The sequence below is a fragment of the Mesoplodon bidens genome (assembly GCF_964165515.1).
Source record: "Mesoplodon bidens genome assembly, chromosome: 15".
NCBI lineage: Eukaryota > Metazoa > Chordata > Mammalia > Artiodactyla > Ziphiidae > Mesoplodon > Mesoplodon bidens.
The window spans coordinates 43,789,857-43,816,658 of record NC_138171.1 but is presented as its reverse complement, the minus strand read 5'-3'; the positions used below and the strand labels follow the sequence as shown (position 1 = coordinate 43,816,658).

Sequence of the window (26,802 nt, the reverse complement as noted above, 5' to 3'; positions counted from 1 at the left end):
GAAATGATTAATCCCAGCCTCTTTGTTCCTCACCTTAAAAAAACCCCCAAAAACCTTTAGTTCAAAGATCAAGTTGGAGTGGATCTGAGGCTTGTCTCCCATTCCCTTTCTTGGCACCCTGCAATAAATCCTTACCTTACTGCAAATGCCTGCTGTCACAGTTTGGCTTTCTGCGCTGTGGGTACATGAGCCCTTTGCTTGGTTACATCTGTAAGACCTATGAGGGGAAGCTGAGTCAGGAAATTCGATAAAGCTTCCTGCACTGTTTTTTGGTTTTGCAACAATAGGGTTATATGGGGTGCCTTTGTGAAAGGGGACCCATTAACCACAGCATTTACCATGTCCTGGGTAATGGGCATATTCATCAGGTAAATATCTCAGTCATCACAAAGCCCGTCCCACATGGCTTACATATGAAGCATATCAGCTGCTTCATTTGGGGTGTTCCACTTGGCATTCATAGGGGGTGATGGGCAATCTCCCTTCTCAGGGTTAATGGATGTTTTCTCCAGTCCACCAGGCTGGCTAAGCCCTCAGTAATAACCTCGTGTGTGTCTGGATCACATATAGCCATCTGTGATTGTTCTATAGTGAGCTGTGTGTCCTGTATCAACCCAAACATGCTCTTCTACTCTGCAGCACTCAACCAGAGACCAGCCCCCAAATTAATTACTCTCACAATACATTTTGGTAAAGTTTCCTCAGGAAGCTGATAATATCAATTCACAAAATGAAACAACTCCTTCACACTCTACTCCCTGGTTTTAATAGTTGCTTGGTTTTGCCCTTCCTTCACATTGACTACCTTCTTCATGATCAGGGATCTTAGAGGTACTTTCTGTTGTCCCTTGTTTAAAAAATTTTTTTTCAACTGAATAAATTTTATTATTTATTTATTTATTTGGCTGCACCAGGTCTTAGTTGCAGCACACGGGATCTTGTTCCCTGACCAGGGATTGAACCTGGGCCCCCAGTGTTGGGAGTGCAGAGTCTGAACCACTGGACCACCAGGGAAGTCCCTCAACTGAATAAGTTTTAAAGATCTAATTGTCTTTACTGAACCATTCATGATTTGGGCAACATCCCATCTAGCAAGTAGAGAGGAGCTCTGAGGAGCTGTACTAAAAGGAAGGCTTTTCTAGGCAGAGAGTGGATTATGTCGTCTTCCTCTGGGGGATGGGAAGGGCCCATGTGGCACTTCACTGGTGCTGACCAGAAAATTCCAGACCGACTGGTTAAAACCACACTCCTGGGAAATGTTGAAACTGCAATTAGGTTAGGTGTTAAGTCTTGGTTTGCGGATGTGGGGCTTAGCACAAGCGACTCCATTTTGGGCCTATTGTTCCTTTTTAATGATTCTCCCCTTTTGATCAGACTCTATGCTTAGCTGAAAGATGTGATAAAAATTTTAAGGCATTAGTGCCACTCTCAGCTACTGCTCTGAAGTTCTCCAATTTTTGTCAGTCCTTTGTGTAGTGTCCATAGGTCATAACAGTTTTGCTTAATCCCTGTGATATTTACAGGTCACAGCTTCAAGTTTACAATCTTTAAGTCAGTCATTCTCTTTCTTCTTTTTTAGATGTCTCAGTCTTAGGGAGATCATTTGCTTGGTGGTTAGCAGCTGTAATCATGCATTTAAAGCTTTTGAGAGAATACAATGCACCTCGGAGAGTGTTAAGATTATAAATAAGCAGGACAATCCCCAGTGTCTGGAGTGCACTTTGGACTATGGTTCCTAAGACCCAAACCAATCAAAGTCAAATAAGTCAAAGATGACCCTGCTGAAGGAGTCATCTTTTTAAGCCAAGTGGCTTGCTCAGTGATCTTATGTAATTTAGTGTCAACTTTCCCAGAAGTGTCAATCCAGGTGCAACAGGTGGTGTTGGCCATGGAACACATACTTCATTCCTCAGCTAAAAGGTAATCAAGGGCTACCCTATTATCAAGAACAACTTTGGGGAAAAAAACCCTCTACAACTTTGGCCAGAGAGTATAAGGATTTTTGTTGGGCAGCTATTGCTGTTGCAGCAGATTCTGTAATATTTTCAATAGTTAAGGAGAGGTTCCTCATTTGCACTTATACATAACCAGGGAAGTAAAAATCTAGTAAAGGGAGCTAATTTTGAATCATGAATGCCTCCTGATAATTTCCATTTGAATCTATGGCTCAGAACTGGAAACGTGACAGCTATGAAGGCCAACAAAATGTTAGGGGTATGTAGACAATTATTTTTAATTCAATTTTAAATTTTTTATGACCCTTGTTTTGTGTCCTTTTCTTTGCATAAAGCCTGGATGCAAAGTTCTCCAAGCTTGTGTTGTTAACCAGAGACAGGGAAAGGGACCAGGGGTTCTCTAGCATAATGGACAGATCAGTTTTTGATGACAAATCCAGCAGTCTGAAATGTTACCCCCCATTTAGCAATGGCCTGGGAGATACAGATGGGATCTTAGTTCCCCAACCAGGGATCGACCCTGCGCCCCCTGCAGTGAATGCACAGAATCTTAACTACTGGACTGCCAGGGAATTCCCCGGGCCTGTTGTTCTTAACATCCTGCACAATTTTTTCCTTGAGGTATGTCTTTGAGGCCAGTGGCCATAGCTCAGACTCACCTAAATCTGAGGTTGGTTTAGCATCAAGGCCCAACCCACACTTTCTTTTAATTTCATTTTATCTATTATGGATAATAATCATCAAGGGACTGTATGTTTAGCATGCTTATTATTTTGCATTTCCTTATAGATTCAATGGCCAACTCCCTGGGAGTCGGGCTACTATTATTTCTAAACTTTATTTAGTAAATTTTACCTTTAGTAATAGATTGCAGCATAGTTGTAGTTTCATAGGATGAATGCCATCCAGGGATCAAGGGTTTGTCTTTCCTTGCCCTTTTACCTTTTTCTTCTTAAACCACCTGTTGCCATGAGCCAGGGCCTTTCTAGCATACCCCACTCCTGACACCAATTAATGATGTTGAACATCCCAATTCCAAGCAATGGATTGTGTCTGAGATTTTCCTCACCACCAAGGAATTTTCTGACACCAGCTGGGTGTCCTACAGTTCAACTCAATTCCGACACTATCTATCTGGAGATAGCATCAGATCCCACAGGTTAAGGGCACAGTTCTACAAGACCGCCTCCCACCCCCACTTCAGACACCGACTGCAAGCCCAGGTTATCACCTGTGCTTCTGACTGTCTATTGATTGGAGGTTTCAACGACACCTTTCCTTTGGTTCCATTAATTTGCTCCAGCTCACAGAACTCAGAGAAACATTTTACTTACTAGATTGCCAGTTTATTATAAAAGGATAGAACTCAGAGACAGGTAGATGGAAGAGATGTAAGGTGTGGGGAAAGGGCATGACTTTTCTGAAAGGGCCACTCTGCTCTCCAAACCCCATCCATTTGGGGTTTTATGGAGGCTTAATTACATAGGCATCATTTTTGAAATTAATTTTTATTGGAGTATAGTTGCTTTACAATGTTGTGTTAGTTTTTGCTGTACAGCAAAGTGAATCAGTTATACATATACATATATCCCCTCTTATTTATTTATTTATTTTCCCCCTCTTTTTTAGATTTCCTTCCCATTTAGGTCACCACAGAGCACTGAGTAGAGTTCCCTGTGCTATACATTAGGTTCTCATTTGTTATCTATTTTATACATAGTATCAATAGTGTATATATGTCAATCCCAATCTCCCAATTCATCCCATTCCCCCTTTCCCCCCTTGGTAACCATGATTGATTAAATCATGGCCATTAGTGATTGGACTCAATCTCCAGCCCTTCTCCCCCTCAAGAGATTGAAGGGTGGGGCTGAAAGTGCCAAACCCCTAATCACGTGGTTGGCTCTCCTGGCCACCAGCCCCCATATTTAGTTGCTTTCCAAAAGTAAAACTGTCACTGTTTGCAGATGACATGATACTATACATAGAGAATCCTAAAGATGCTACCAGAAAACTAATAGAGCTAATCAATGAATTTGGTAAAGTAGCAGGATACAAAATTAATGCACAGAAATCTCTGGCATTCCTATATACTAATGATGAAAAATCTGAAAGTGAAATCAAGGAAACACTCCCATTTACCATTGCAACAAAAAGAATAAAATATCTAGGAATAAACCTACCTAAGGAGACAAAAGACCTGTATGCAGAAAATTATAAGACACTGATGAAAGAAATTAAAGATGATACAAATAGATGGAGAGATGTACCATGTTCTTGGATTGGAAGAATCAACATTGTGAAAATGACTCTACTACCCAAAGCAATCTACAGATTCAATGCAATCCCTATCAAACTACCACTGGCATTTTTCACAGAACTAGAGCAAAAAATTTTGCAATTTGTATGGAAACACAAAAGACCCCGAATAGCCAAAGCAATCTTGAGAACGAAAAATGGAGCTGGAGGAATCAGGCTCCCTGACTTCAGACTATACTACAAAGCTACAGTAATCAAGACAGTATGGTACTGGCACAAAAACAGAAAGATAGATCAATGGAACAGGATAGAAAGCCCAGAGATAAACCCACACACATATGGTCACCTTATCTTTGATAAAGGAGGCAGGAATGTACAGTGGAGAAAGGACAGTCTCTTCAATAAGTGGTGCTGGGAAAACTGGATAGGGACATGTAAAAGTATGAGATTAGATCACTCCCTAACACCATACACAAAAATAAGCTCAAAATGGATTAAAGACCTAAATGTAAGGCCAGACACTATCAAACTCTTAGAGGAAAACATAGGCAGAACACTCTATGACATAAATCACAGCAAGATCCTTTTTGACCCACCTCCTAGAGAAATGGAAATAAAGACAAAAATAAACACATGGGACCGAATGAAACTTAAAAGCTTTTGCACAGCAAAGGAAACCATCAACAAGACCAAAAGACAACCCTCAGAATGGGAGAAAATATTTGCAAATGAAGCAACTGACAAAGGATTAATCTCCAAAATTTATAAGCAGCTCATGCAGCTCAATAACAAAAAAACAAACAACCCAATCCAAAAATGGGCAGAAGACCTAAATAGACATTTCTCCGCAGAAGATATACAGACTGCCAACAAACACATGAAAGGATGCTCAACATCTTTACTCATTAGAGAAATGCAAATCAAAACTACAATGAGATATCATCTCACACCAGTCAGAATGGCCATCATCAAGAAATCTAGAAACAATAAATGCTGGAGAGGGTGTGGAAAAAAAGGAACACTCTTGCACTGCTGGTGGGAATGTGAATTGGTACAGCCACTATGGAGAACGGTATGGAGGTTCCTTAAAAAACTACAAATAGAACTACCATATGACCCAGCAATCCCACTACTGGGCATATACCCTGAGAAAACCATAATTCAAAAAGAGACATGTACCAAAATGTTCATAGCAGCCCTATTTACAATAGCCCGGAGATGGAAACAACCTAAGTGTCCATCATCGGATGAATGGGTAAAGAAGATGTGGCACATATATACAATGGAATATTACTCAGCCATAAAAAGAAATGAAATTGAGCTATTTGTAATGAGGTGGATGGACCTAGAGTCTGTCATACAGAGTGAAGTAAGTCAGAAAGAGAAAGACAAATACTGTATGCTGACACATATATATGGAATTTAAGAAAAAAAAATGTCATGAAGAACATAGGGGTAAGACAGGAATACAGACACAGACCTACTAGAGAATGGACTTGAGGATATGGGGAGGGGGAAGGGTAAGCTGTGACAAAGTGAAAGAGCGGCATGGACATATATACACTACCAAACGTAAGGTAGATAGCTAGTGGGAAGCAGCCGCATAGCACAGGGAGATCAGCTCGGTGCTTTGTGACCGCCTGGAGGGGTGGGATAGGGAGGGTGGGAGGGAGACTCAAAAGGGAGGGGATATGGGAACATATGTATATGTATAACTGATTAAATTTGTTATAAAGCAAAAAATAAAAAAATTAAAAATAAATAAATTAATTAAAAAAAAAAAAAAAGAGGTTGAAGGGTGGGGCTGAAAGTGCCAAACCCCTAATCACGTGGTTGGCTCTCCTGGCCACCAGCCCCCATATTTAGTTGCTTTCCAAAAGTTGCCTCATTAACATAATTACCTTTATCTCTCACTATCTTGGTATCTTCAACATCCTGCCTGGCAGAAAGACACTTTCATGGCAACACGTGGTTTTCACAAATATTTGAATATCTTTTTGCCATTCGCCCTTAGTGTTCTTCAAAAATGAGTGGAAAACAAAAAACTTGTGTGGATACAAGTGATAATACAACTGAGGCAAAGTTGGAAATTTTACAGTTGCTGAAACAGCCAAAAGTTAGTTAGCCTCAAGCCTTGCTTGTGAAGAGAAGTCCGAAAGTAAAGATTACGTATAAAATGTGATATCATTCAAGAGTGTTTCTAAAAGATGAGGTGTGGTGAAGATGGAGAAAATGAAGAGAGCTTAAAATTTTTGGATTAAGGAGAATCGTCAAAAAATCATCTTTGTGGTTCCAAACACAGAGAGAAGTTCCCAGATGCACAGAACTGATGACGGGGTACTCTTTGCTACTGACCCCTTAGAACAAGAGGAAGAAAGCTATTGCTCAACTTGGCCTCGACAGTCTTTGCAGGAAATAGGTAAGTCAGCCTCAAAGTCAGCAATCACAATCTTCAGCTGCATTCCGTACTGGGTATCACCAGATGCCCTTCTCAGAGTCTAATTTCTTCTGTCTGTTAAATGTCAGCTCAAGTAAATGAAGCTAAAATTTTTGTTTAGAAAACTATTTCATATTGTCTATGCAGGAGTCCCCGTATCTGTGGGGGATGTTTTACAAGACCCCCAGTGGACGCCTGAAACCTCGGATGGTTCTGAGTCCTATATATATGTTTTTTTTCTATACTTACATAAGTATGATAAAGTTTAAATTGTAAATTAGGCCCAGTAAGAGATTAACAACATTTCTCCCTACTATATAGATGGGACCTCATCAATCTTTTCCCCCAGAGTTTATGTGGGTCTCTCTCCTAAAACTGGACAAAATGTTAGATTTTTAATCTTTGGTAATATGATGTTACAGAGAAATTGCTTTTCTTCTGTTATTGTTCAGCTCAGTCATCTTCATATATGCTAATCCTCACTAGTCACTTGTGTTATTTCATTTGGAATATCAATGTCTTTGTTACTGGTTCTAAGAACTCATTTATGACTAAGGATGTTAACCATTTATCATGCAATGTAAATGAAATATCATATTTTATTGCCATCAAAAAAGAGAGATTAACAACAGTAACTAATAATAAAATAGAACAATCTTAACAGTTTACTGTAATAAAAGTTATGTGAATGTGGTCTCTCTCTCTCTCTCTCAGAATCTTATTATTAAAATTTAATGCCTTTTTTCCCCAGTGATTAATGTTTACTGTGATGTAATTTATCCCACAAAAATGAATGTAATCTCTTTATTGTGGCTTATACTTTTCATCTTCATGATTATTTTTGTACCATTTTAACGCTTTGTCTTAGGGTAGCAGAACTTACATTCTTTGTTTGCACTTATCAATTTCTTACCTTTAAGCCCTTCAGAGTCATTTTATTTGAAACCTAGCTTTTATAAAGAAAATATAGTTGGAAAAAAATGTAAATGCCTTTTCCATCTTAACTAAGCACTTAACACACCCTGTGGCTGTAACTTTTGCAGTTGGCGGTGCAACAGCAAAACTAACACAAATTTCTTTTTCCTTCTTCACAATTTCTTATTGTAGATCTTAGCAGCCTCAGCATACGATTTGTTTTCTTTCCTTAGTCAGTCGAGAACTTTCACCTTTTCACTTAAAGGAAGCACTTTACAGCTTCCCTTTGGCACATCTGAATTGCCAGTGTCACTGTTCTTGCACTGGGGCCATTATTAAGTAAAATAAAGGTCACTTGAACACAAGCACTGGAATACCTCAACAGTCAACCTGATAACTGAGCCGGCTACTAAGTGACTAACAGGCAAGATACACTGGACAAAGCGATGCTTCACGTCCTGCGTGGGCTGGATTAGATGGTGGGAGAGCCCGTCACGTTACTCAGAAAGGTGCACAATTTAAAACATATGAATTATTTCTGAAAGTTTTTATTTCATATTTTCGTGGAAATCAAAACCAAGGGTGGGGGGGACCACTGTGCTTGACATTGAATCTACATTTTAAGTGTTTCAAATGCCTGTCACATATATATTTAACATAGTATGCCGTAGTTAGGGATTTTTGTCACAAATTCTAGCTTTCTAAGTCTATTCCTTGGCTTTTATACGTTGGACCTTTTTTCATGCTTTTGAGAGACATTCATTTATGCATAACTGTGGAATATTTAAAACACACAGATATGGTTACCAAAGGGGAAAGGGGGGAAAGCGATAAATTAGGAGTTTGGGATTAACATATACACCCTACTATATATAAAGTAGATAACCAACAAGGACCTACTGTATAGCACAGGGAACTATAGCCAATATTTTGTAATAACCTATAAGGGAAAAGAATCTGAAAAAATATATGTATATGTATAACTGAATCACTTTGCTGTACACCTAAACTAACACAACATTGTAAGTCAACTATACTTCAAACACACGCACACACACACACACACATACACAGAAAATTACAGAGAATAAATAACAACCACCCATTTATTTACCCTTCCCCGATTTAACAAGTGTTAAAATATTAAGTGTGTTGAATGTTAAATTTAACACTTTACAAGTTCCCTCCCTGCCAGAGGCCATCACTCTTCTGCTTTCTACCTTCGCAGATTAATTTCACCTGTTCATATGAAAGGACTCATATATTATGCAATCTGGTGCCTGGCGTCTTTCACTTATGACAAAGTTGAAATTCATCCATGTTGTTACCCCTATCTGTAGTCTGTTCTCTTTCATTGCTGACTGGTAAGTTCAGTGTATGAATTTACCAGCTTGGTTGTCCATTCTTTAAACAACACGCTCACCCATGCCCTGGCCCCCACAAGTGCCCTCTGAGGCGGTGGTGTGCTCCTGTCCAGGTTCATGTCTATGCAGTGAGGCCTCTCCACCTCTCTGTTCTGCCCCTTCCTCTCATATGCAGCCTGACTCCTGAGGCCCCAGAGAGCTAGCAGGACCCTGGGCATCAAGTAGGTCTCAAGGGCTGGGGGAGGGTAGTCTTCTGGGATAGCCAGGCCCTGGAGAAGGAAGTCAGACCCCCGGAGGTGGTGGTGGTGGGAGAGTATGGGGGCTTTTCACCAAGGTGCCTTTGGCCTCTGGCCCCTGACTTTCTATAATTAACCAAGTACTTCCTCACTGAGCCTTCCTCCTGCCACGTCAAGCCCTGAGTCATTATTTTAACTCTCCCTGAGACTCGGAGCACCCTTCAGTGCTCTGCTGCCTGGCGCTCTTTTTCTCTGATGCGCTGCTCGGGGATGGCCTTTGGAGTTGTGCTGCTCCTGGCTGGTGAGTGGGGTTCCTCAAGGCTGGGAGAAGCCCTGTGGTGGGGTCTTGTTCAGCTCTCAGGAGGAGCTGAGGGAAGGGGAGAGGACTGGTATCCAGTCTGGCTTGGAGGGAGGAATGGCCTGAAATCTGGGGAGGGGCGGGAGCTGAGCAAAGCTGAGGGAAGTGGGCTCATGAGTTACGCTTGGGTGGAGGATGAGCTGCTCTCCACCTTTCCCATGGTCCCCCTCCCTCCCGTGCGGGCCCTGGAGTGGGTGCTGTGAGTGAAGGGAGTCTGCCCCAGCGCCCCTGGGAGGGGAAGCCATGAGGCAGCGGAAGACTTTGGACAGCAAGCACCTCCTTGGCCCTGCATGTCCCCCAAGTCTTGATTTCAGGCAGGCTGTCCCACTGCTGCCAAGAGAACAGTCCAGAAGTTGACAACAGTATCAGGACCACATTCGTGTGTCATTTAAAAAATCACTTGGGTGTCAGTTGAAAATCAGATTTCACCCCCAAATCCCGATTTCCAGCTTTTCTTGAGAAATGAGAAGGTCTGGCTGCTCTGGGTACCTGAGCCTGGGAATGACTACCCCACTTGATTCCCTGGTGCTCATACCACCATCCGCAACTTCACTCTTTGATGTCACCTGCCCGGCTTCTGAGGCACCTGGGTCTGAGTGCCTTGGTATCCTGTTACTTGTCAGATCACAGGGGCCACTTTCAGGAACAGAATCACCCTTTGTGAGGAAGACATAGGATGTGAGGCTCCCCTGCGTGTGGCTGCAGCAGGGTCCCAGCATCCTAAACATCTAGCCTCTTCCCAGAACCCCAGGGTTCAGGTGTCTGGACCCTCCCTGTCACTGCCTGGCCTGGTGCCTGACCTCCTTAAAGCTTCCCTACTCTTGGGGTTGGAGTCAACTCCTCAATCCAGAGACAGCTGGGCCTTCTAGGAGGAATGGGGAGGCATGGGGAGGGCTTTTTCCAAACCACCCCCACCGCCGCAATTGCTTGCAGGAAAAAGCTCTTGAAATGTAGGGGGTCTTCCCTGAGGCTTTCTAGCTTAGCCTTTGGGAAGGGGGACGTTGATGAGTCAAGGTTGGTGAGAGTGAATTAGATTCCTGGCTGTGCCAGTGACTTGCTGTGCAGTTCTGGGTCAGTCATCAAATACTAAAGTCACCCGCTAAGGGCCAGGCACTGTCCCAGGCACCAAGACAAGAGAGATGTAGTAGTCCTTGCCCTCCTAGAGCCTGGCACCAGGGACGGGGACATGGAGAACACATAATGACAAATAATTAATCTCAGAATTCTAAGTCTGTTCCCCAATCTGGATCTTAGGGTCTCTGCGTAACGAGAAGATGGGGCACGACAGTTTTTAAGTGGATGACCTGGGGGCAGTCCCAATATCCCTGGTGTAATTATTAATGGTGCCCCTTCCACTCTCAGAAGATCCCAGTTTAGACAGTAAATGTACGGTCACTTTATCTTTAAAGAACATTCCTGATCTAAGCTATCAGGAGGTGACTGGCCTAATTTCAGATTGTGGATGTATTTGAAGTGTCCATGAGGGGACATTTCTCTGGATGGTTGCCCGTTGCACTGTGATTTGACTATTTTTGACGGAGGGTGAGAGATGGGAACCACACAGAAGGCAACCAGGAAACAAAGAAGGAAAGAATGCCCTTCTCCCGGGCAGGTGGGGAACCAAGGCTATGTGGGGTGGGTATCAAGACCCCAAGAAGTCAGGGGTCCAGAGGAGAAGGGGCTTCTCTGACTGTCCCTTTCACCTCCCCTTCCCGAATTCCTCAGTCCTGGCTTCTTATCATGGATTCAACTTGGATGTGGAGGAGCCCATGGTCTTCCAAGAGGATGGAGCCAGCTTTGGGCAGAGCGTGGTCCAGTTTGGCAGATCTAGGTAGGCTCCGCCCACTTCCCCAGCTCCACCCCCTTGGCCTGCAGGCAGGTGGCTGCATGTGGCAGCCCAGGAGGTTCCCTGGAGGAAGGGCAGCATGGGCGAGAAGCCTGTACATGACACCACTGACTACTGACCCCTGGCATGAGCTGGGCAAGGACAGGGTCAGCCGTGCCCAGCCTGCCCAGTCCTTAAGGGTCTGTGCTGGCCCTGTGAGGATCCCCGTGCATGAAGGAGTGTGACACCAAATAGCAAATAGGAAACACCAGGACAGGCAGAGAGGGAGGCACTGCAGAAGAAAGGGGGAAAAACTTTCCAAGAACAAGAGACCCCGCATTTTTATTTTGCACTGGGACCAGCAAATTATGTACCTGCCCTGCCTCCAGAAGTGCACATTCTTGGGTCCCAGAGACAGGGACCCAAGGAGTTGAAGTCACAGTGTGATGCAAGCATAACCAAAGTCTGGGAGGCAGAAAAAGGGAGACCTCAAACCCAGGAGGGAATTCCAGGAAGACTTCACAGAGGAGGTGGCATTGGCAATGAGCCTGAGAGCACAGGACAGTTCACTTGGCCAAGAGGGAGCACACAGAAGTCACTGAGTTCTAAATGTACATCCCTCCTCCTTCCTCACCCTGCTGGCAGGCTGGGAATGTGGAAGCAAGTGCCAGGCGCCAGAGTTTTATTTTTTCTTTGTTCGTTTGTGTTGAAATATAACACAGAGACTGAAATGCACAAATCCAAAATCCAACTCAATGAATTTTTCTTATGTGTGTACCCAGGTAAACACCACCTAGATCAAGATGTAGAACCTCTCCAGGCCCCTCTCGCCTGGGTTCCCTTGGGACTCTCCTGATCACACAACACTGAACAAATCCAGAGAGAACCTCTGTCCCACTTACCATCACCACCAATTTGTGTTGGGGCCCTATTTTTTTTTTAAATGAATATAAAACTCTTGATTGACCGCTGTTCACCAGTATTTACAGTAAAGTAAATCATATATATTGGATGATATTCTGATTGCTACAAAGTTACTGTTTTTCCTCGTTTCTGCTGAGTTGTTACCCAAATACGAGAAGAGTGAGTCCACGTCTAAGGAATGAGGTGAAGAAAAACATGCAGATAAATAGTCTAAGACTAAAAGTTTATTCACGCATTTGTGCCAGCAGGTCCCAAACGGCTACATCTCCAGCCATCTGATTCAGTTTCATCCTCAAGCCTTAGACAAACAGGGATTTCAGGTGTCCATAAAGAAATGGCTCTCTAGAAGGAATCTTTAAATGACAATTTAACAAGACTTGCTTGGCTAATTAGTTAAAGTACACTAGTATTTGTCTAGTTTCCTCATCTGAGTAGCGAGGTTGTTGGTAGTGAGAAGATTTTTCCAAATTAAAAAATTCTCTCCTTTCAAGGAATTTTGCAAATAAATGGTTGCATTTATATGACTGCAGATATAGATGTGGCTTCTGATACAGCTGCTTAAAATGGTCCAATTTAAATTGTTTATCTTATATTTAAATTGTCCAATTAATTACAGAATTATCTATTTGGTTTCAAAAGCTTCGGGACATTTTTCCATTTTTTCTATTTGAGGCGACCTATTTCTTGGGTGGCTCAGAATGATGGCTCCTAGGAAAAAAATTGCACTGACCTGTGGTTAGGAAATGCTGTTTTTGTTCTGAATAGTATTATTTTGGGTGAATGTTAAAACACACACACACACACAACCCCCCAAACCATTTGTATACACAAACACACATATATTTATGTATACACACACACATACACAAACAAATAAACAAAAAGCCCAGCACGGCCTTTCAGCGTACGTGGGTTAGACTCGGGCCCTGATTTTTAATAGCCTCACACGTGGCAGAAGGCAAGAGCTCCCCTCATGAAGTCTCACTTCCCCATGACACTTCTTCACCCGAAGCGCCTTGTGCCCCAACCCCTCCTGTGACTGTCTGTCCTGGTTGTGCCTCCAGACTCGTGGTGGGAGCCCCCCTGGAGGTGGTCGCATTCAACAAAACAGGACGTTTGTACGACTGCCTGGCTGCCACCGGCTTGTGTCAGCCCATCTTGCTGAATAGTGAGTGACTCGCCCCAGGAATCAGGGCCTTCAACCCTCCTACACCAGACCGCCCCCTCCTCAGCCTCCTGCTCAGACTGTCCCCCCAAACGAGGGTGTGCCCTTGAGTGTGACCCTGTGTGTCTGACCTCTCAGCACCCCCAGATGCCGTGAACACGTCCTTGGGCCTGTCCCTGGTGGCCTCCACCGATCTCTCCTGGCTGCTGGTGAGTGTTTCTGGGTGCCAGGAGGGTCTCAAGGGAAGAACAGGGGCCAGAGGAGGCTGGGGCTAGGCAAGAAGGAGGGGAAGTGTTCTGGGGGCCCCCTCGCCCACACAGGCCTCTGTCCCCAGGCCTGCGGCCCGACCATGCACAGAGCCTGTGGGGAGAACATGTATGCAAAAGGCGTTTGCCTCCTGCTGGGCTCCCACCTGCAGATCATCCAGACAGTCCCCGCCACCCTGCCAGGTAGGTCCCCTAGAGATAGCAGTTCCGTGTGGAGCACGTGCTGGCACTGCTCATGCGTGCAGAGCATGAAGCCTGGGTCTCGGCCTCTTGGGCCTCCTGTGTGCAGGCCCCTTCCCAGAGGCCTCGGCAAGCACAGGAGGGGCTGGGAGCATGGTCTGGCCTGGCAGGAGGGGTAGCTCATGGCAGGAGCCCTAAGCCAGCCAAGCGGTAATGGCTCTGATGGGGCAGGAGGGAGTCCAGCTCTTGCAGGAGGCATGAGGGCCCTACATTTGCCAACAGGTACAGGGATGCCTCCTGGTTTCCAGAGGAAGGGCCTTGGTGGGGTAAAAATGTGTGGTGAGGACGATAGATCCAAGAATCCAAGAGGGAAGCAGTCCTGGGTCATTCACTGCTGAACTGCCAGGACCCCCCCAGACTCACTCTTCCCCTTCCAAGGGGAGCAAATGACCCGGCCATGGGGAGTGTGAGGCACAGTTTTGCAGCACTGATGTCATCCACAGAGAATGGTGACTGGAGGCCCTGACGTGGCTTCTCTCTGAAAGTCTGTCTTTACAAGTTCATCTTCTGTGTCCTTGGGCAAGTGGCTTCTTTCCCTGGGCCTTAGTTTCCTCATTGGTAAAATGGAGCTTAATAATCGAGGTGGCTATTAGGATTAAAAAATTTAATACACATAAAGTGCTTAGACTCCTTTCTGGCACATGTATGTGATCGCCATTATGACTGATTTTCTAGCTGAAGACCATGTATTCCGTCTAGGAGGAAGATACAGATAAACTGCCCCATCTTGGCATCAGAGAGAATAATGGGCCCCAAATGAGATCCAGGGACCACTCGAGGCATGATTTAGACCAGAGAAACCATGATGCCAGCCTTGGTGGGCTTTTAGCAGAAAGTAAAACAGCAGCAGAAAGAGCCCCCAGACCAAATTGTGAGAGCAGAGTCTATAGAGGGGACAGAGAGAGTGGAAAAGACTTTTGTGGGTACCATACCCCACCTGGGATGTCTGTGCAGCCAGACATTTACTAGATGGTAAATGTCTTTTCCTAGATGTTTCTGGGGCTCATGAGGTGGGATGCCTGATCAAAATGGGACACAGATGTGTAAAACTGGTCCAGACGAGGCAGGTTTGAATAGATTTGGCAGGACTGTGTGCCAGGCAGTACTGCGTACTGGGTTCCGGGTGTGCATCACCTTATAGCATCCTCTCAAGATCCCTGTGGAGGCCAGGATGATCCCCATTTTATAGAGAAAACTGAGGCTCAGAGAGGTGAGTTTCCACTTTAGGAAGTGGCGGAGCCCAGAGCTTGAGCCAACCTTGCCTGATTGGCTCAGTTCTTTTTCAGAAGGCCATTAAGCTACAGCCAGCTGCCTGCTTTGGGAAGCCCAGTGGATGCAATAAAAGAAGCAAGAAACAGAAGTAACATTGTGAGGGTGCTGGCCCCAGGCCTAGTCTGAGAGAGCATGTGAGGGTGGTTTTGTGATGCAGCTAAAAATGTGGGCCCAAGTACAAGACGTGGTGGCAGGGAACGCCAGCTGTTGGGGACAGATCAAGGGTGAGAAGGGGAGCACCTGAGGGCTTCTCAGCCTGCTGTGTCGGTGGCTGGATTTCCTGGTCTTCAAGGAAGCAGGGAGGGAAGTGATCTTCCATTTCTTCTGGGCATTGGTGATGTTGGTTGAGTAGGGGGGATGGGTGAGGAGTGAGGAGATGGGAGAAGGCATTTTTGCTTCAGTGCCCTGAGGCAGGGTACCATGGCTCAGCATCACACCTCAGAGCTGTGGTGGTCTGATCTCCCAGCACCCTGGGACCAACACAGGATGTGGGGTGCCGGTGGAGGCATCAACCGGGTTTTGCATGCAGGCCACAAGCCCCTACGTAAGTCTGGGGACAACCTGAAATGTTTTATTTGTTCATTTACGTATGATGTGTCTTTCCATTATGGCGTGGACTCCACAAGGGCAGGGACGAGATCTTTTTTAAAGCTATGGTCTTTAATCAGACTTCCCCAGAGATAGACTCTGAGGCTCACCTGGGAATGTTCTCGGGAGCAACCCTTATGGGAGTGTGAGGGAAGCAGGACTTGGCAGATGGAGAGGATGCACTGTGAGAGGCCTCAGCTGCCCCACGGAGAGCTCAGAGCATGGCCGGATATGTGTTGCCCGCAGGAGCAGGAGGTGACCTTGGGCAAGGCACCTCCCTTTTTTCTTTTTTTTTTTTTTTGCGGTAGGCGGGCCTCTCAGCATTGTGGTCCCTCCTGCTGCAGAGCACAGGCTCCGGACGTGCAGGCTCAGCGGCCATGGCTCACGGGCCTAGCCGCTCTGCAGCATGTGGGATCTTCCCGGACCGGGGCACGAACCTGTGTCCCCTGCATCGGCAGGCGGACTCTCAACCACTGTGCCACCAGGGAAGCCCCAGCACCTCCCTTTTGAGTAGGGTGACACTTAGGGAGGAACTCTGCTGGGAGCCATCAACAGCCAACTTCCTGCAGCTGGGAATGAGCACCTCCATCCTGATGGGGGACAGGTCTTGGTGGCACACCTTAGCACCCGCTGCAGGTGTGTCCTTGGGCCTAGAACAATGCCTGGCATGTGGTGATGATGGTGATAACAGCTACCCCTTATGGGGTGCCAGGCCCTGTCTTAAGTACTTTATGTACATATTCATTCTTTTTATCTTTGCAATAATCCCATGTGGTAGGCACTACTATTACCCATTTTACAGATGGGGAAAACTGAAGCCCAGTGAAGTTATGTAACTTGCCTGCATTCACCACTAAGAGGTGGGCAGAGGTGGGATTCGAGCCCAGGCATGCTGGCTCCAGGATGCACATTCTGAACCACTTCGCTAAATTGCCTTCCACTGTGCCCCACAGTATCCCTGGTGGTGTATTCAATAAATATTTGTTGACTAAATGAGTGAGGAACCCACCCGGGCCCCACCCTCTACTTCTTCCTCCCCTTTTGTAGGCCTTGTGGAAGGAGGGGAGCAACAGGGATTCTGCTGAAGGGAGAAGGGACTTGGGCAACAGATTTGGACCTCCTCAGTGGAGGGTGTCAGAAACTGGGTGGGCCAGGGGGCCTTGGCATCCCTACGCCAAGGATGGCCCCCTGGCTCTGTGGAGCAGAAAGGGTTTCTGGATCCCAGGAAGTGGCTGGGACCTGCCCATGCATTTCTGATTCCTCCCTCTCTCTCTGCAGAGTGTCCAAATCAAGAGATAGACGTTGTTTTCCTGATTGATGGCTCTGGCAGCATTGACCGAAATGACTTTAAACGGATGAAGAACTTTGTCAGAGCTGTGATGGACCAGTTCAAGGGCACTGACACACTGGTGAAGGCTGGGCCCCTGAGGCCTGGGGATTGGGATCAGGGAGGGTCTACCTTTGGGAAGGCCAACCTGGGAGGGGGCCTGGCATCGCTGGGGGCTGGCTCAGTGGACTTGTGCCATGAGGAGGCCAGGGTCCAAGGTCAAGGTATGGTCCCAGTGCAGGGCCGATTTGAGCCCTAACCTGAGGAGGTACCCCCATCACATGTACTATGTCCCCACATGCCACAGGAAATACAATGTTTTTGCCGTTTAAATACATTGAAAGGATTATCAAATCATCTTACTGTGAAATTTGACTGAAGGTAACTTGGTCAAATGATGATTTCTTTATTATGTTTTCCATGTAACTCACAATTTCTTTATCTTATTTTATTTCCCAGTAATCAGTGTGTGTTTGTGTGTACATATATATATATATATATATAAATTCTTGAGAAGCAAGGAAATATAACCTACAAATTGATTTCATTATTATAAATTTTTTAAAAAAAATCTAAGTTTAACAAATATTGTGGTTGGCAAGGCTATTCTTTGTAAACTATGAAAGAAACATTATTTGGTTTTGATCTTCCAGTTTTCTTTTGGGGCCATTTATTTTTTTCTGGGTCTCAGTATATATTTGTCGGGCCTCAAAACCACATGGAACATGGTTTGTAAATACAAAATTATTCCAAAATAAAAAACTTCTTAAAAAACAACTCCTGAGCCCCAGGGCCCTCTTCTTGGCCTTCACAGTTCTCGCTGATGCAATACTCAAACCTTCTGAGGACCCACTTCACCTTCAGCCAATTTCAGACCAGCTGGAGCCCTCAGAGCCTGGTGGATCCCATCGTCCAACTGAGTGGCCTGACGTTCACAGCCACAGGCATCCAGACAGTGGTGTAAGCTCCGCCCCATGCTGCCTGTGAATGACCTGCTACCTCACTGCTACCACCTGCTGGGTCTGCACAGCCCTTCTTAGAGGCTGAGGGAAGCTCTGGGGAAAGGGGCTCACAGGGGAGCGAGGGGGCTGCTGGCAGAGTCCTCCCTGGAGTGTTTCTGGTCCAATAGCTCATTGTGACCCCCTGATCTAGGGCGGGACTCCTCTGCAGCATGTTTCCCCTTTGCCTGGCTTTGGCATGGCTGGACCCTGAGCCCACCTGGGCTTTGCTTCTCGGTTCCCATCCTGGCTCTCCGCTAGCTACCTGGGCCACCCTTGGAGTTACTGACTCTCTCAGGAAACTGTCCAATGAGGAAAAACTCACAACTTGGTTATAAGGATTAAGCGAGATAACATGAGGTGTTTCCGCACAAGAAGTGCGAGAGAAATGGTTGGGGATTTTCTCCAAAAAACAGTGCAGCTCCTCTTTACCTTCTTGGAAGGGACTCAGGAATTATTGCCAAGTGTCTTCTTTGTGCCTTTCTCTCCACTCAGCTCCCTTCATCCCTTCATCCTCTCATCCCTCATCCATTCAAGTCTCTATGTACCATGTGCCTGCCCAGCACTGGGGGCTAGGTGGTCCAGGAAGAAAATGGCTTAGGTGGTGGGACCACAGTGGAATGTGTGGTTCCCATGGGAAAACACTGGGTAGAATGTCTGGGATCCTTGACTTCCTGCACACCCTTGGTCACTGCCCTGGGGATGGTGCTGGAGAAATATTGAAAAAGGGATGATCTGTCCAAAGGCACTCTCTTTACTCTTGGGTGGCTTTTCTGCCTTGAACACTGACCTGTTGGGACTGGACAACCAGGAAGAAAACCTCTGTCCCTTGAGTTGAAAGTCACACAGGAGGGGCATCTTTCCCAGTCCCTAAAGCTCCTCCCAGCAGTGGGCGATGGGGTGGTTCTCATCAACATCCATCCTCTCCCATCACCTCCCTGCTCCCTAGAGCCAAGCCCAGCTCTGCCACTGACTGGGTTGTTGCTGTGTTTTTGTTTTTTTTTCCTTTTAGAAGTTTCATTACAAAAAAGACAAAAAGGCAATAACACTAAGGAAAGTTTTGGAAAAAAAAAAAGAAGCATTACCTACAGTTTCTCTAGCCAACCATCTCACAGTATTTTGGCAACACGAAAGAATAAGTACAAACGAATAAATAAATCCTACTCTCAAAAAGCACAGTGTCGGGCTTCCCTGGTGGCGTGGTGGTTGAGAGTCCGCCTGCCAATGCAGGGGACACGAGTTCGTGCCCCGGTCTGGGAGGATCTCACATGCCGCAGAGCGGCTGGGCCTGTGAGCCATGGCCGCTGAGCCTGCGCGTCCGGAGCCTGTGCTCCGCAATGGGAGAGGCCACAGCCGTGAGAGGCCCGCGTACCGCAAAAAAAAAAAAAAAAAAAAAAAGCACAGTGTCATTTCCATCCTTGTCTTTATTTAGACATATTTTATATAGTCACAATCAGGGCAGAAACTATTTTCATACTGCCATTTTTTTCCATCTGTTACATAAACCTGTTCCATGCTTCTTTACAGCTTTTATTGTTTTCCTTTGAAATGGCTGTGTAGTTTTCCACCAAGGGGCTGGGTCATGATTTGCTAAACCCCTTCCCTAACACGGGACATTTAGGTTGCTTCAGTATTATATTTGGCATGTGTATGTTATTTGGTGCATATGTGTGTGTGTGTGTTTATTCTGAGTTTGTAGAACTGCATGAACATATATGTTACATTTTTAATCATTTTTTTTTTTTTTTTTTTTTTTTTTCTTTTTGTGGTACGCGGGCCTCTCACTGTTGTGGCCTCTCCCGTTGCGGAGCACAGGCTCCGGATGCGCAGGCCCAGCGGCCATGGCTCACGGGCCCAGCCGCTCCGCGGCATATGGGATCCTCCCAGACCGGGGCACGAACCCGTATCCCCTGCATCGGCAGGCGGACTCTCAACCACTGCGCCACCAGGGAGGCCCACATTTTTAATCATTTAATCATATGTTTAATTTTTAATCATTTGTAATAGCTACCATAGAATTAATGCTTACCTATAGGCCAGTCACTTTTGGAAAAGCTTCACCTCATTTGACCCTCAGAATAACCTGATACTATTTGTCTCAGTTATTTACTGCTGCCTGACAAACCACTCCCAAATTTAGTGGCTTAAACAACACCCCTTTTGTTACTACTTTTCATGATCCTGGGGCTCAGCTCTTCTCAGGTGGGGTCTCTCATGTGGCTGTGGCCATGTGGCATCTGAGGCTGGACTATGAGAGCTTCATTCACATGGCTGCTGCCTTGGCAGGATTGGCTGGAAGGCTGGGCTCAGCTGGGATGGCTGGGCCTCTCTCTTCATGTGGCTGCTCCATGGGGTGCCTCTAACAGGTTGACTAGACTTCTCTCATGGCGGCTCAGGGCTCCGCAAAGTGCAAAAGCTACCAAGGTTTCTTATGCCCGTAACTGGCACAGGGTCACTTCTGCTGCATGCTGCTGATTAAAGGGAGTCACAGGCCAGGTTCAATACGGGAAAGGAACCAGGTGTGGCTCACTGGGGGCCATCTTTGGAGACCAGCTATGGCACAATTATTGCTCTCATCTTGCATGGAGAGAAGCAAAGGCACAGAGAGGTGAAGTAACTTGCCTTGTTGCCTCCTGGGAATGAGGTTCTGTAGTGGATGGAACTTTAGCAACAAGGAATATGAGTACCTTTGTTCTCAGTCTCACTAATTATTGTCAGTATGTATCCATGTCTTAACATACCTGAGTCTCAGGGTGCCAGGACTCCCCAGTCTTTCCAGAGGAGCTTCTAGTGCTGCAAATGATTTCTTCCCAGAATCTCAGTAGAGTCACCCCCCCTTTTCTTCCTCGATAGGAAAGAACTATTTCACAGTAAGAATGGGGCCCGTAAAACTGCCAAGAAGATCCTCATTGTCATCACAGATGGGCAGAAATATAAAGACCCCCTGAAATACAGCGATGTCATCCCCCAGGCAGACAGAGCCAACATCATCCGCTATGCCATTGGGGTACGTCCCCTTCCTCATGGCTCCCCCAGACTCAGCCTGCACCTCCCCCAGGCAGAAGGGCTGGCGGGCTCCTCCTCCTCAGCTGCCTCTCTGCCACAGGTGGGAGATGCTTTCCAGGATCCCACTGCCAGGCAGGAGCTGAACATCATTGGCTCAGTGCCTTCGGAGGACCACGTGTTCAAGGTGGACAACTTTGTGGCACTCAGCAACATCCAGAAGCAGCTGCAGGAGAAGATCTTTGCAGTCGAGGGTAAATGGGAAGTGACCTTGGGTCTCGGAATTGAAAGAGTCGCGACCCAGTTGTGCCCCTCAGTCCTGAAGGTTCATTCCGGCTCATAGCTCACCCAAAATTGTTCCCCAGAACCCAAGCCCCAGACCTCATTCTCCTCTTTCTGCTCTGAATCTTCATGGTCTCAAGGTCTCCGGGAGCCTGACTGACCTGTTTCCCCACAGGAACGCAGTCAAAGAAAAGTAGCTCCTTCCAGCACGAGATGTCTCAAGAAGGCTTCAGTTCCATCCTCACAACGGTGAGTGGAGTGTGTGCTTGATTAATGAGTATCAGGCACCAGCCCTGTGTTGGGAGCTGGGAACCAGAATAAACAAGAACGCAGACCTTGTCCTCAAGCTCACAACCTAGTCCAGGAGAGACACACAGGCAGTGTATGTAGGTACAGAGAACAGGATAGGGCAGGTTCCTGCTCTCCTGGATCGCATAACTAGTGGGAGGAGGTGACAAACAACAAACAAATGAAAGACTTTCAGATTGTGCTAAGCATTGGGATAGAGAAAGAGAGGTGTCAGAGGAGGCCTAAGGAGTAACAGCTGAAGCTGAATGATGAGAAAGGGCGAGGCCTGGAAACATACGGTGACAGATTGCTCCAGGTAGAGGAAAAAGCAAGTGCAAAGGTCCTGAGTCAGGAACAAGGTTACTGCACTAGAGAGATAGAAGGGCCAGCACAGCTGGAGCAGAGTGAGCTAGGGGCAGCATGGAGAGAGGGTGGGAGAGATGGGAAAGACCAGCCCATGCAGACCAAAGAAGTGACAATATAGACACACAATTGTCTGAAAGTAGATGCGTGTTCAAAATATCCAGAGGGATTTGCTTCAGAATAATTTTGAGGGCAATTGAGGGGGACGTAGACGTGGAACAAGGTTTGTCATGAGTTAATCACTGACGCTGGGTCACGGGTTCTTATGGGTTCATTATACATTTCTTTCGACTTTTGTATATGTCCTAAATTAGCCATAATCAAAAGTTTGAAAAGGCAATAAGCATTCAGAGGAGGAAATGCCAATCGCTTCCTGAGGGAGCCAAGGAAGACCTCGCAGAGGTGGCTTAGAGGTTGACTCTTCCAGAGAGATGAGCTGCGTCCCAGAAAGAGGAGAGAGGAGTGTCCAGGCCAGAGGCTTGGTGTATTTTGGAACAGAGTGTCACTCCACAGGCTCGATTGGGAAGGATCCTAAATGCCACCCTCAGGAGCTTGGGGACAGTGAGCCACCTTGGTTTGTCAGCAGGATGGTGGCTGCACGTTTGGGTTGGAAGAAACCCAACTCTGGGGCAGTAGATGAAACAGAGGAAAGCAAGCTAGGAGGCAGGAAGGGCAGTGGGTGAGAGGCGCTGGGGTGACCGTGATGGCGGCAGTGGGGACGGACTGAGAGATGTAGGAATCAGGGACACGGAGGCTGCTGGTGAGAGCTAGGGGAGAGCAAAGAGAATTCCACATGATGGGTGGAACCATTGGCAGCCATTGCTTCGGAATAGGCTATCCTCTTCTTCTTCCCACCTGCTCAGCCCTGGAATCCTTTCCTCCCAGGATGGACCAGTCCTGGGGGCTGTGGGGAGCTTCAGCTGGTCTGGAGGTGCCTTCCTGTACCCCCCAAATAGGAGCCCCACCTTCATCAACATGTCTCAGGAGCACGCGGACATGAGTGACTCTTACCTGGGTGAAGCAAGGCTGTGGTCGGAGGGCCGGGCGGGAGACGGGCTGCCTGGGAAGAGCAGGGGCCCGTGGGTGGGGAGTGGAAGCCTCTGTGCTGAGGCCTGGTCCCCTCAGGTTACTCCACAGAGCTGGCCATTTGGAAGGGGGTACACAGCCTGGTCCTGGGGGCCCCCCGCCATCAGCACACCGGGAAGGTTGTTATCTTCACCCAGGTGTCCGGGCAATGGAGGCCGAAGGCTGAAGTCACAGGGACACAGGTTGGGTGTGGAGGAGGCTCTCCAGGGGCAGAGAGGGAGATGAAGGGGGTGCGGGGCCCAGCAGGGAGGGGCTGGTATCTGGGGGGAGGCGGGACCTGGCCCAGAGCGGGTGCAGGGGTAGGCAGGATGACTCCACGCTCTGCCCTCCAGATCGGCTCCTACTTCGGGGGCTCCCTCAGCTCCGTGGACGTGGACAGAGATGGCAGCTCCGACCTGGTCCTCATCGGGGCCCCCCATTACTATGAGCAGAGCCGGGGGGGCCAGGTGTCCGTGTGCCCCTTTCCCCGCGGGGTGAGTGGCTGATGAGACCCGGGCTGGGTGGGGTCTGGGTGTGGAGGGGTTGCCTGGGGTGGGACCTGACACTGTTTTTGTTCTGCAGAGGGCTAAGTGGCAGTGTGGTGCTGTCCTGCGAGGGGAGCAAGGCCACCCCTGGGGCCGCTTTGGGGCAGCTCTGACGGTTCTGGGGGATGTGAACGGGGACAGGCTGACGGACGTGGCCATCGGGGCCCCGGGAGAGCAGGAGAACCGGGGTGCTGTCTACCTGTTTCACGGAACCTTGGGACTGGGGATCAGCCCCGCCCACAGCCAGGTGAGGCCCCTCTGCCTTCAGCCTCTTCTGTTCACCTCCTCCCCCCTGTCGTCAATTCACCTGATGACGCCACCTGTCACTGGCCTCAGCAGTGACCATTCCCTTCCTCCTTTTAGTGGTTTAATTCCCCCAGGCCCAGCTAAGCACAAATTCTCTTTTCTCTCCTTTGACTCCAGACTTCAAACTGTGTGGGCAGCTTAGTAGTTAAGAGAGCACAGGCCCCAGGTCAAATGCCTGACCAGCCCTGTGAGCTGCGTGGCCTCAGGCAAGTGACCGATTTAGCCTCTGTGAGCCTTGGTTTCCTTCTATGAAAGGATGAGCAAATTCTATTGGCTTCTTGTAAAGATAACTCAGTGAGAGCACTAAGCACTCCATTCCTCAAATATTTATGAATGAACATATGTAATTTATGAATCAACGTGTAAACGATGAATAAATGAATCTATTATGCTCCCATCATTACTCTTTGATTTTGTCATTAACCTGCACCTTCGTGGTCCTCATTGGACCAAAAGTGTTCCCCTCTCTGCCTGTGGACTGTGGGGTCCTCACTTTGCTTGCTCTCCACTCCTCCCCGCTCTTCAACTTCTCTACTCAGTGTCCTTTCCAAATCTTTCTTCTCCAACCTTTCCAATCCCCTTTCCTTGACTTGCACTTCTTTTGTCCTTCCCTGGCCAGCGGATTGCAGGCTCCCAGCTCTCCCCCAGGCTCCAATATTTCGGGCGTTCACTGAGCGGAGGTCAGGACCTCACCCAGGATGGACTGGTGGACCTGGCCATTGGGGCCCAGGGACACGCGCTGCTGCTCAGGTGACAACTCCCTTACTCCTCCCTTGCCTGCCCCTTGTGTCTGATTCACTAAGCTGCCCCCTCCCTTGTTCTCCTTCTGGGGGCCAGAGGCCCATCCTCAGCCCCTCATGCACCCTCAGGAGCTTGCCGGTGCTGAATGTGGAGGTGGCTATGAGATTCACGCCGCCGGAGGTGACAAAGTCTGTGTACCAGTGCTGGGAAGAGCTGCCCACCGCCCTGGAAGCTGGGGACGCCACAGTCTGTCTTACTATCCACAAAAGCTCACAGGACCAGCTAGGTGAGTTTCCTCCTGGTAGACCCAGACCCTCACTGTCCCCGAGAGGCCCCCAGCCCTATATCCTCAGGACAGAATGAGCTCAGGAACCCAAATGTCACCTCCATGTCCACCCAGCTATCCTCCTCCCTCTCTCTTCCCACACCCGGGCCTCTAGGTTCTGTCTCCAGGACACATCTGAGGTCTGCCCTCTCCACCGCCTTCCTCAAGGACATGGCTTCTCCTTCCCACCCACTCTGAGATGTGCCCAGGGCTATTCTTGCACGCCCCCTCCACTCTCCAACAGGGAACTACAGCGATTGGTCCTAAACACTGCTTAACACCCCTCAACCACCCCCTTCTTGCATTTATAAAGACCAGAAGTTTTGCCCACAATGACCCTATGATTTGGTCCCTCTCTGCCTTTCTAGCCTCACCTTGTCCCCTTCCCCCCTACGCCATACACATTTTTTTTTTTTGGCCTGGCCACGTGGCTTGTAGGATCTCACTTCCCCCATCAGGGATTGAACCCAGGCCCTCAGCAGAGAAAGTGCAGAGTCCTAACCACTGGACCTCCAGGGAACTCCTTTTTAATTAATGTGCCAACCTCCCTCTCCCTTCTGGTCTTAGCCACTATTCCCAGAGTCTGGGATTTTCCCCTCCCTGCTTTTCACCTGACTCCTGTTCATCCTCCAGGTCGGAGCTCAGACAAGGCCCATCCAGGAAAAGCATCTCTGACCCCCAGTCTGAGTTAACAAGCCCTCCTGGGTACCACTGAGGATCCCACCCTTGCATGGATCTCGCTGTGATGTTATGTCCTACGTACTGGTCTCTGTTTCTAGGCTGTGAGCTTATGAGGGCAGGGACCATAATTCTCCACCTTCCCCACATGTATCCCCAGCACCTGGTACAGTTCATGGCCCACAGAAAGTGCTCAGCAAGTCTTTATTGCATGAAACAATGAAAACAGAACATTTGCGCTTCTCTCACTTTCTGTCTTCCATTGCCCCTTCTGCTTCAGGTGACGTCCGAAGCTCTGTCGTGTATGATCTGGCATTGGACCCAGGTCGTCTGATTTCTCGTGCCATTTTTGGTGAGACCAAGAACTGGACTTTGACCCGAAGAAAAACCCTAGGGCTGGGAGAGCACTGTGACACCATGAAGCTGCTTCTACCAGTGAGGACGTTGGGTTCTGGGAAAGGGAGAGGGAGGAAGGAGCCCAAGGCTAGCCTCTGGCATCTCCACTCCCTGCTGAGTGAGATGGGAAGGGTGGGAGCCTGCAGATGGAGAGGGGAAAGTTGGGCCTGGGGAACCTGGCTCCACAGTGTGGATGGGGTGCTGTCTGGACAGCAGGGCATGGATGCAGTGGAGGAGAAGCTCGAGTAGTAGTAGCAAGTAAGGAGGAGAGCGAGTTCTTGAATGCCCCTTCTCCCTCAGGACTGTGTGGAGGACGTGGCGAACCCCATCATCCTGCGACTCAACTTCTCCCTGGTTGGGGAGCCCATCTCCTCATCTCAGAACCTACACCCTGTGCTGGCTGTGGACTCGCAGGACCGCTTCACTGCTTCTGTGAGTCTTCCAATGAAGTCCCGGGGATGTGCTGACTTTCACTGTGTCTCCATGTGCTTAAGAGCCTATGGTGGCTCCCAGCAACCACTTCAAATCTAAAATGCTTCCACCCAGTTCCCACAGCCCTGCCCAGCTTGGATTCCTACACACATCCCAGCTGGTTATCCACTTCACCCCAACATAAACTCTCTGGTTCTCATTCTGCAGACCCTTCCCAACTTTTCTCATTTCTATCTCTGTGCGTTTGTC

The 26,802-nt window shown here is 47.7% G+C and overlaps 1 protein-coding gene across 6 annotated transcripts in view; it reads left to right on the top strand.

Annotated features, from left to right (window-relative positions):
• Positions 1-6,528: 6,528 nt before the first annotated feature.
• LOC308628688 (integrin alpha-D-like) overlaps positions 6,529-26,802 on the top strand; it is a 29,073-nt gene continuing 8,799 nt past the window's right edge. For 3 of the 6 annotated variants that reach the window (XM_081255927.1, XM_081255929.1, XM_081255930.1), the window contains exons 1-18: positions 6,529-6,633; positions 11,250-11,355; positions 13,338-13,441; positions 13,577-13,647; positions 13,773-13,887; positions 17,083-17,213; positions 17,946-18,091; positions 20,983-21,136; positions 21,236-21,386; positions 21,590-21,663; positions 22,951-23,080; positions 23,191-23,333; positions 23,484-23,624; positions 23,713-23,922; positions 24,601-24,731; positions 24,851-25,008; positions 26,006-26,160; positions 26,422-26,553. In XM_081255927.1, the coding sequence (XP_081112053.1) occupies positions 6,531-6,633; positions 11,250-11,355; positions 13,338-13,441; positions 13,577-13,647; positions 13,773-13,887; positions 17,083-17,213; positions 17,946-18,091; positions 20,983-21,136; positions 21,236-21,386; positions 21,590-21,663; positions 22,951-23,080; positions 23,191-23,333; positions 23,484-23,624; positions 23,713-23,922; positions 24,601-24,731; positions 24,851-25,008; positions 26,006-26,160; positions 26,422-26,553 (2,355 nt within the window). In that variant the 5' untranslated portion in view covers positions 6,529-6,530. Of the gene's footprint in view, positions 6,634-9,380; positions 9,468-11,249; positions 11,356-13,337; positions 13,442-13,576; positions 13,648-13,772; positions 13,888-17,082; positions 17,214-17,945; positions 18,092-20,982; positions 21,387-21,589; positions 21,664-22,950; positions 23,081-23,190; positions 23,334-23,483; positions 23,625-23,712; positions 23,923-24,600; positions 24,732-24,850; positions 25,009-26,005; positions 26,161-26,421; positions 26,554-26,802 lie in introns of those variants that run through there. The other 3 variants (XM_081255928.1, XM_081255925.1, XM_081255926.1) reach the window with 3 other exon arrangements.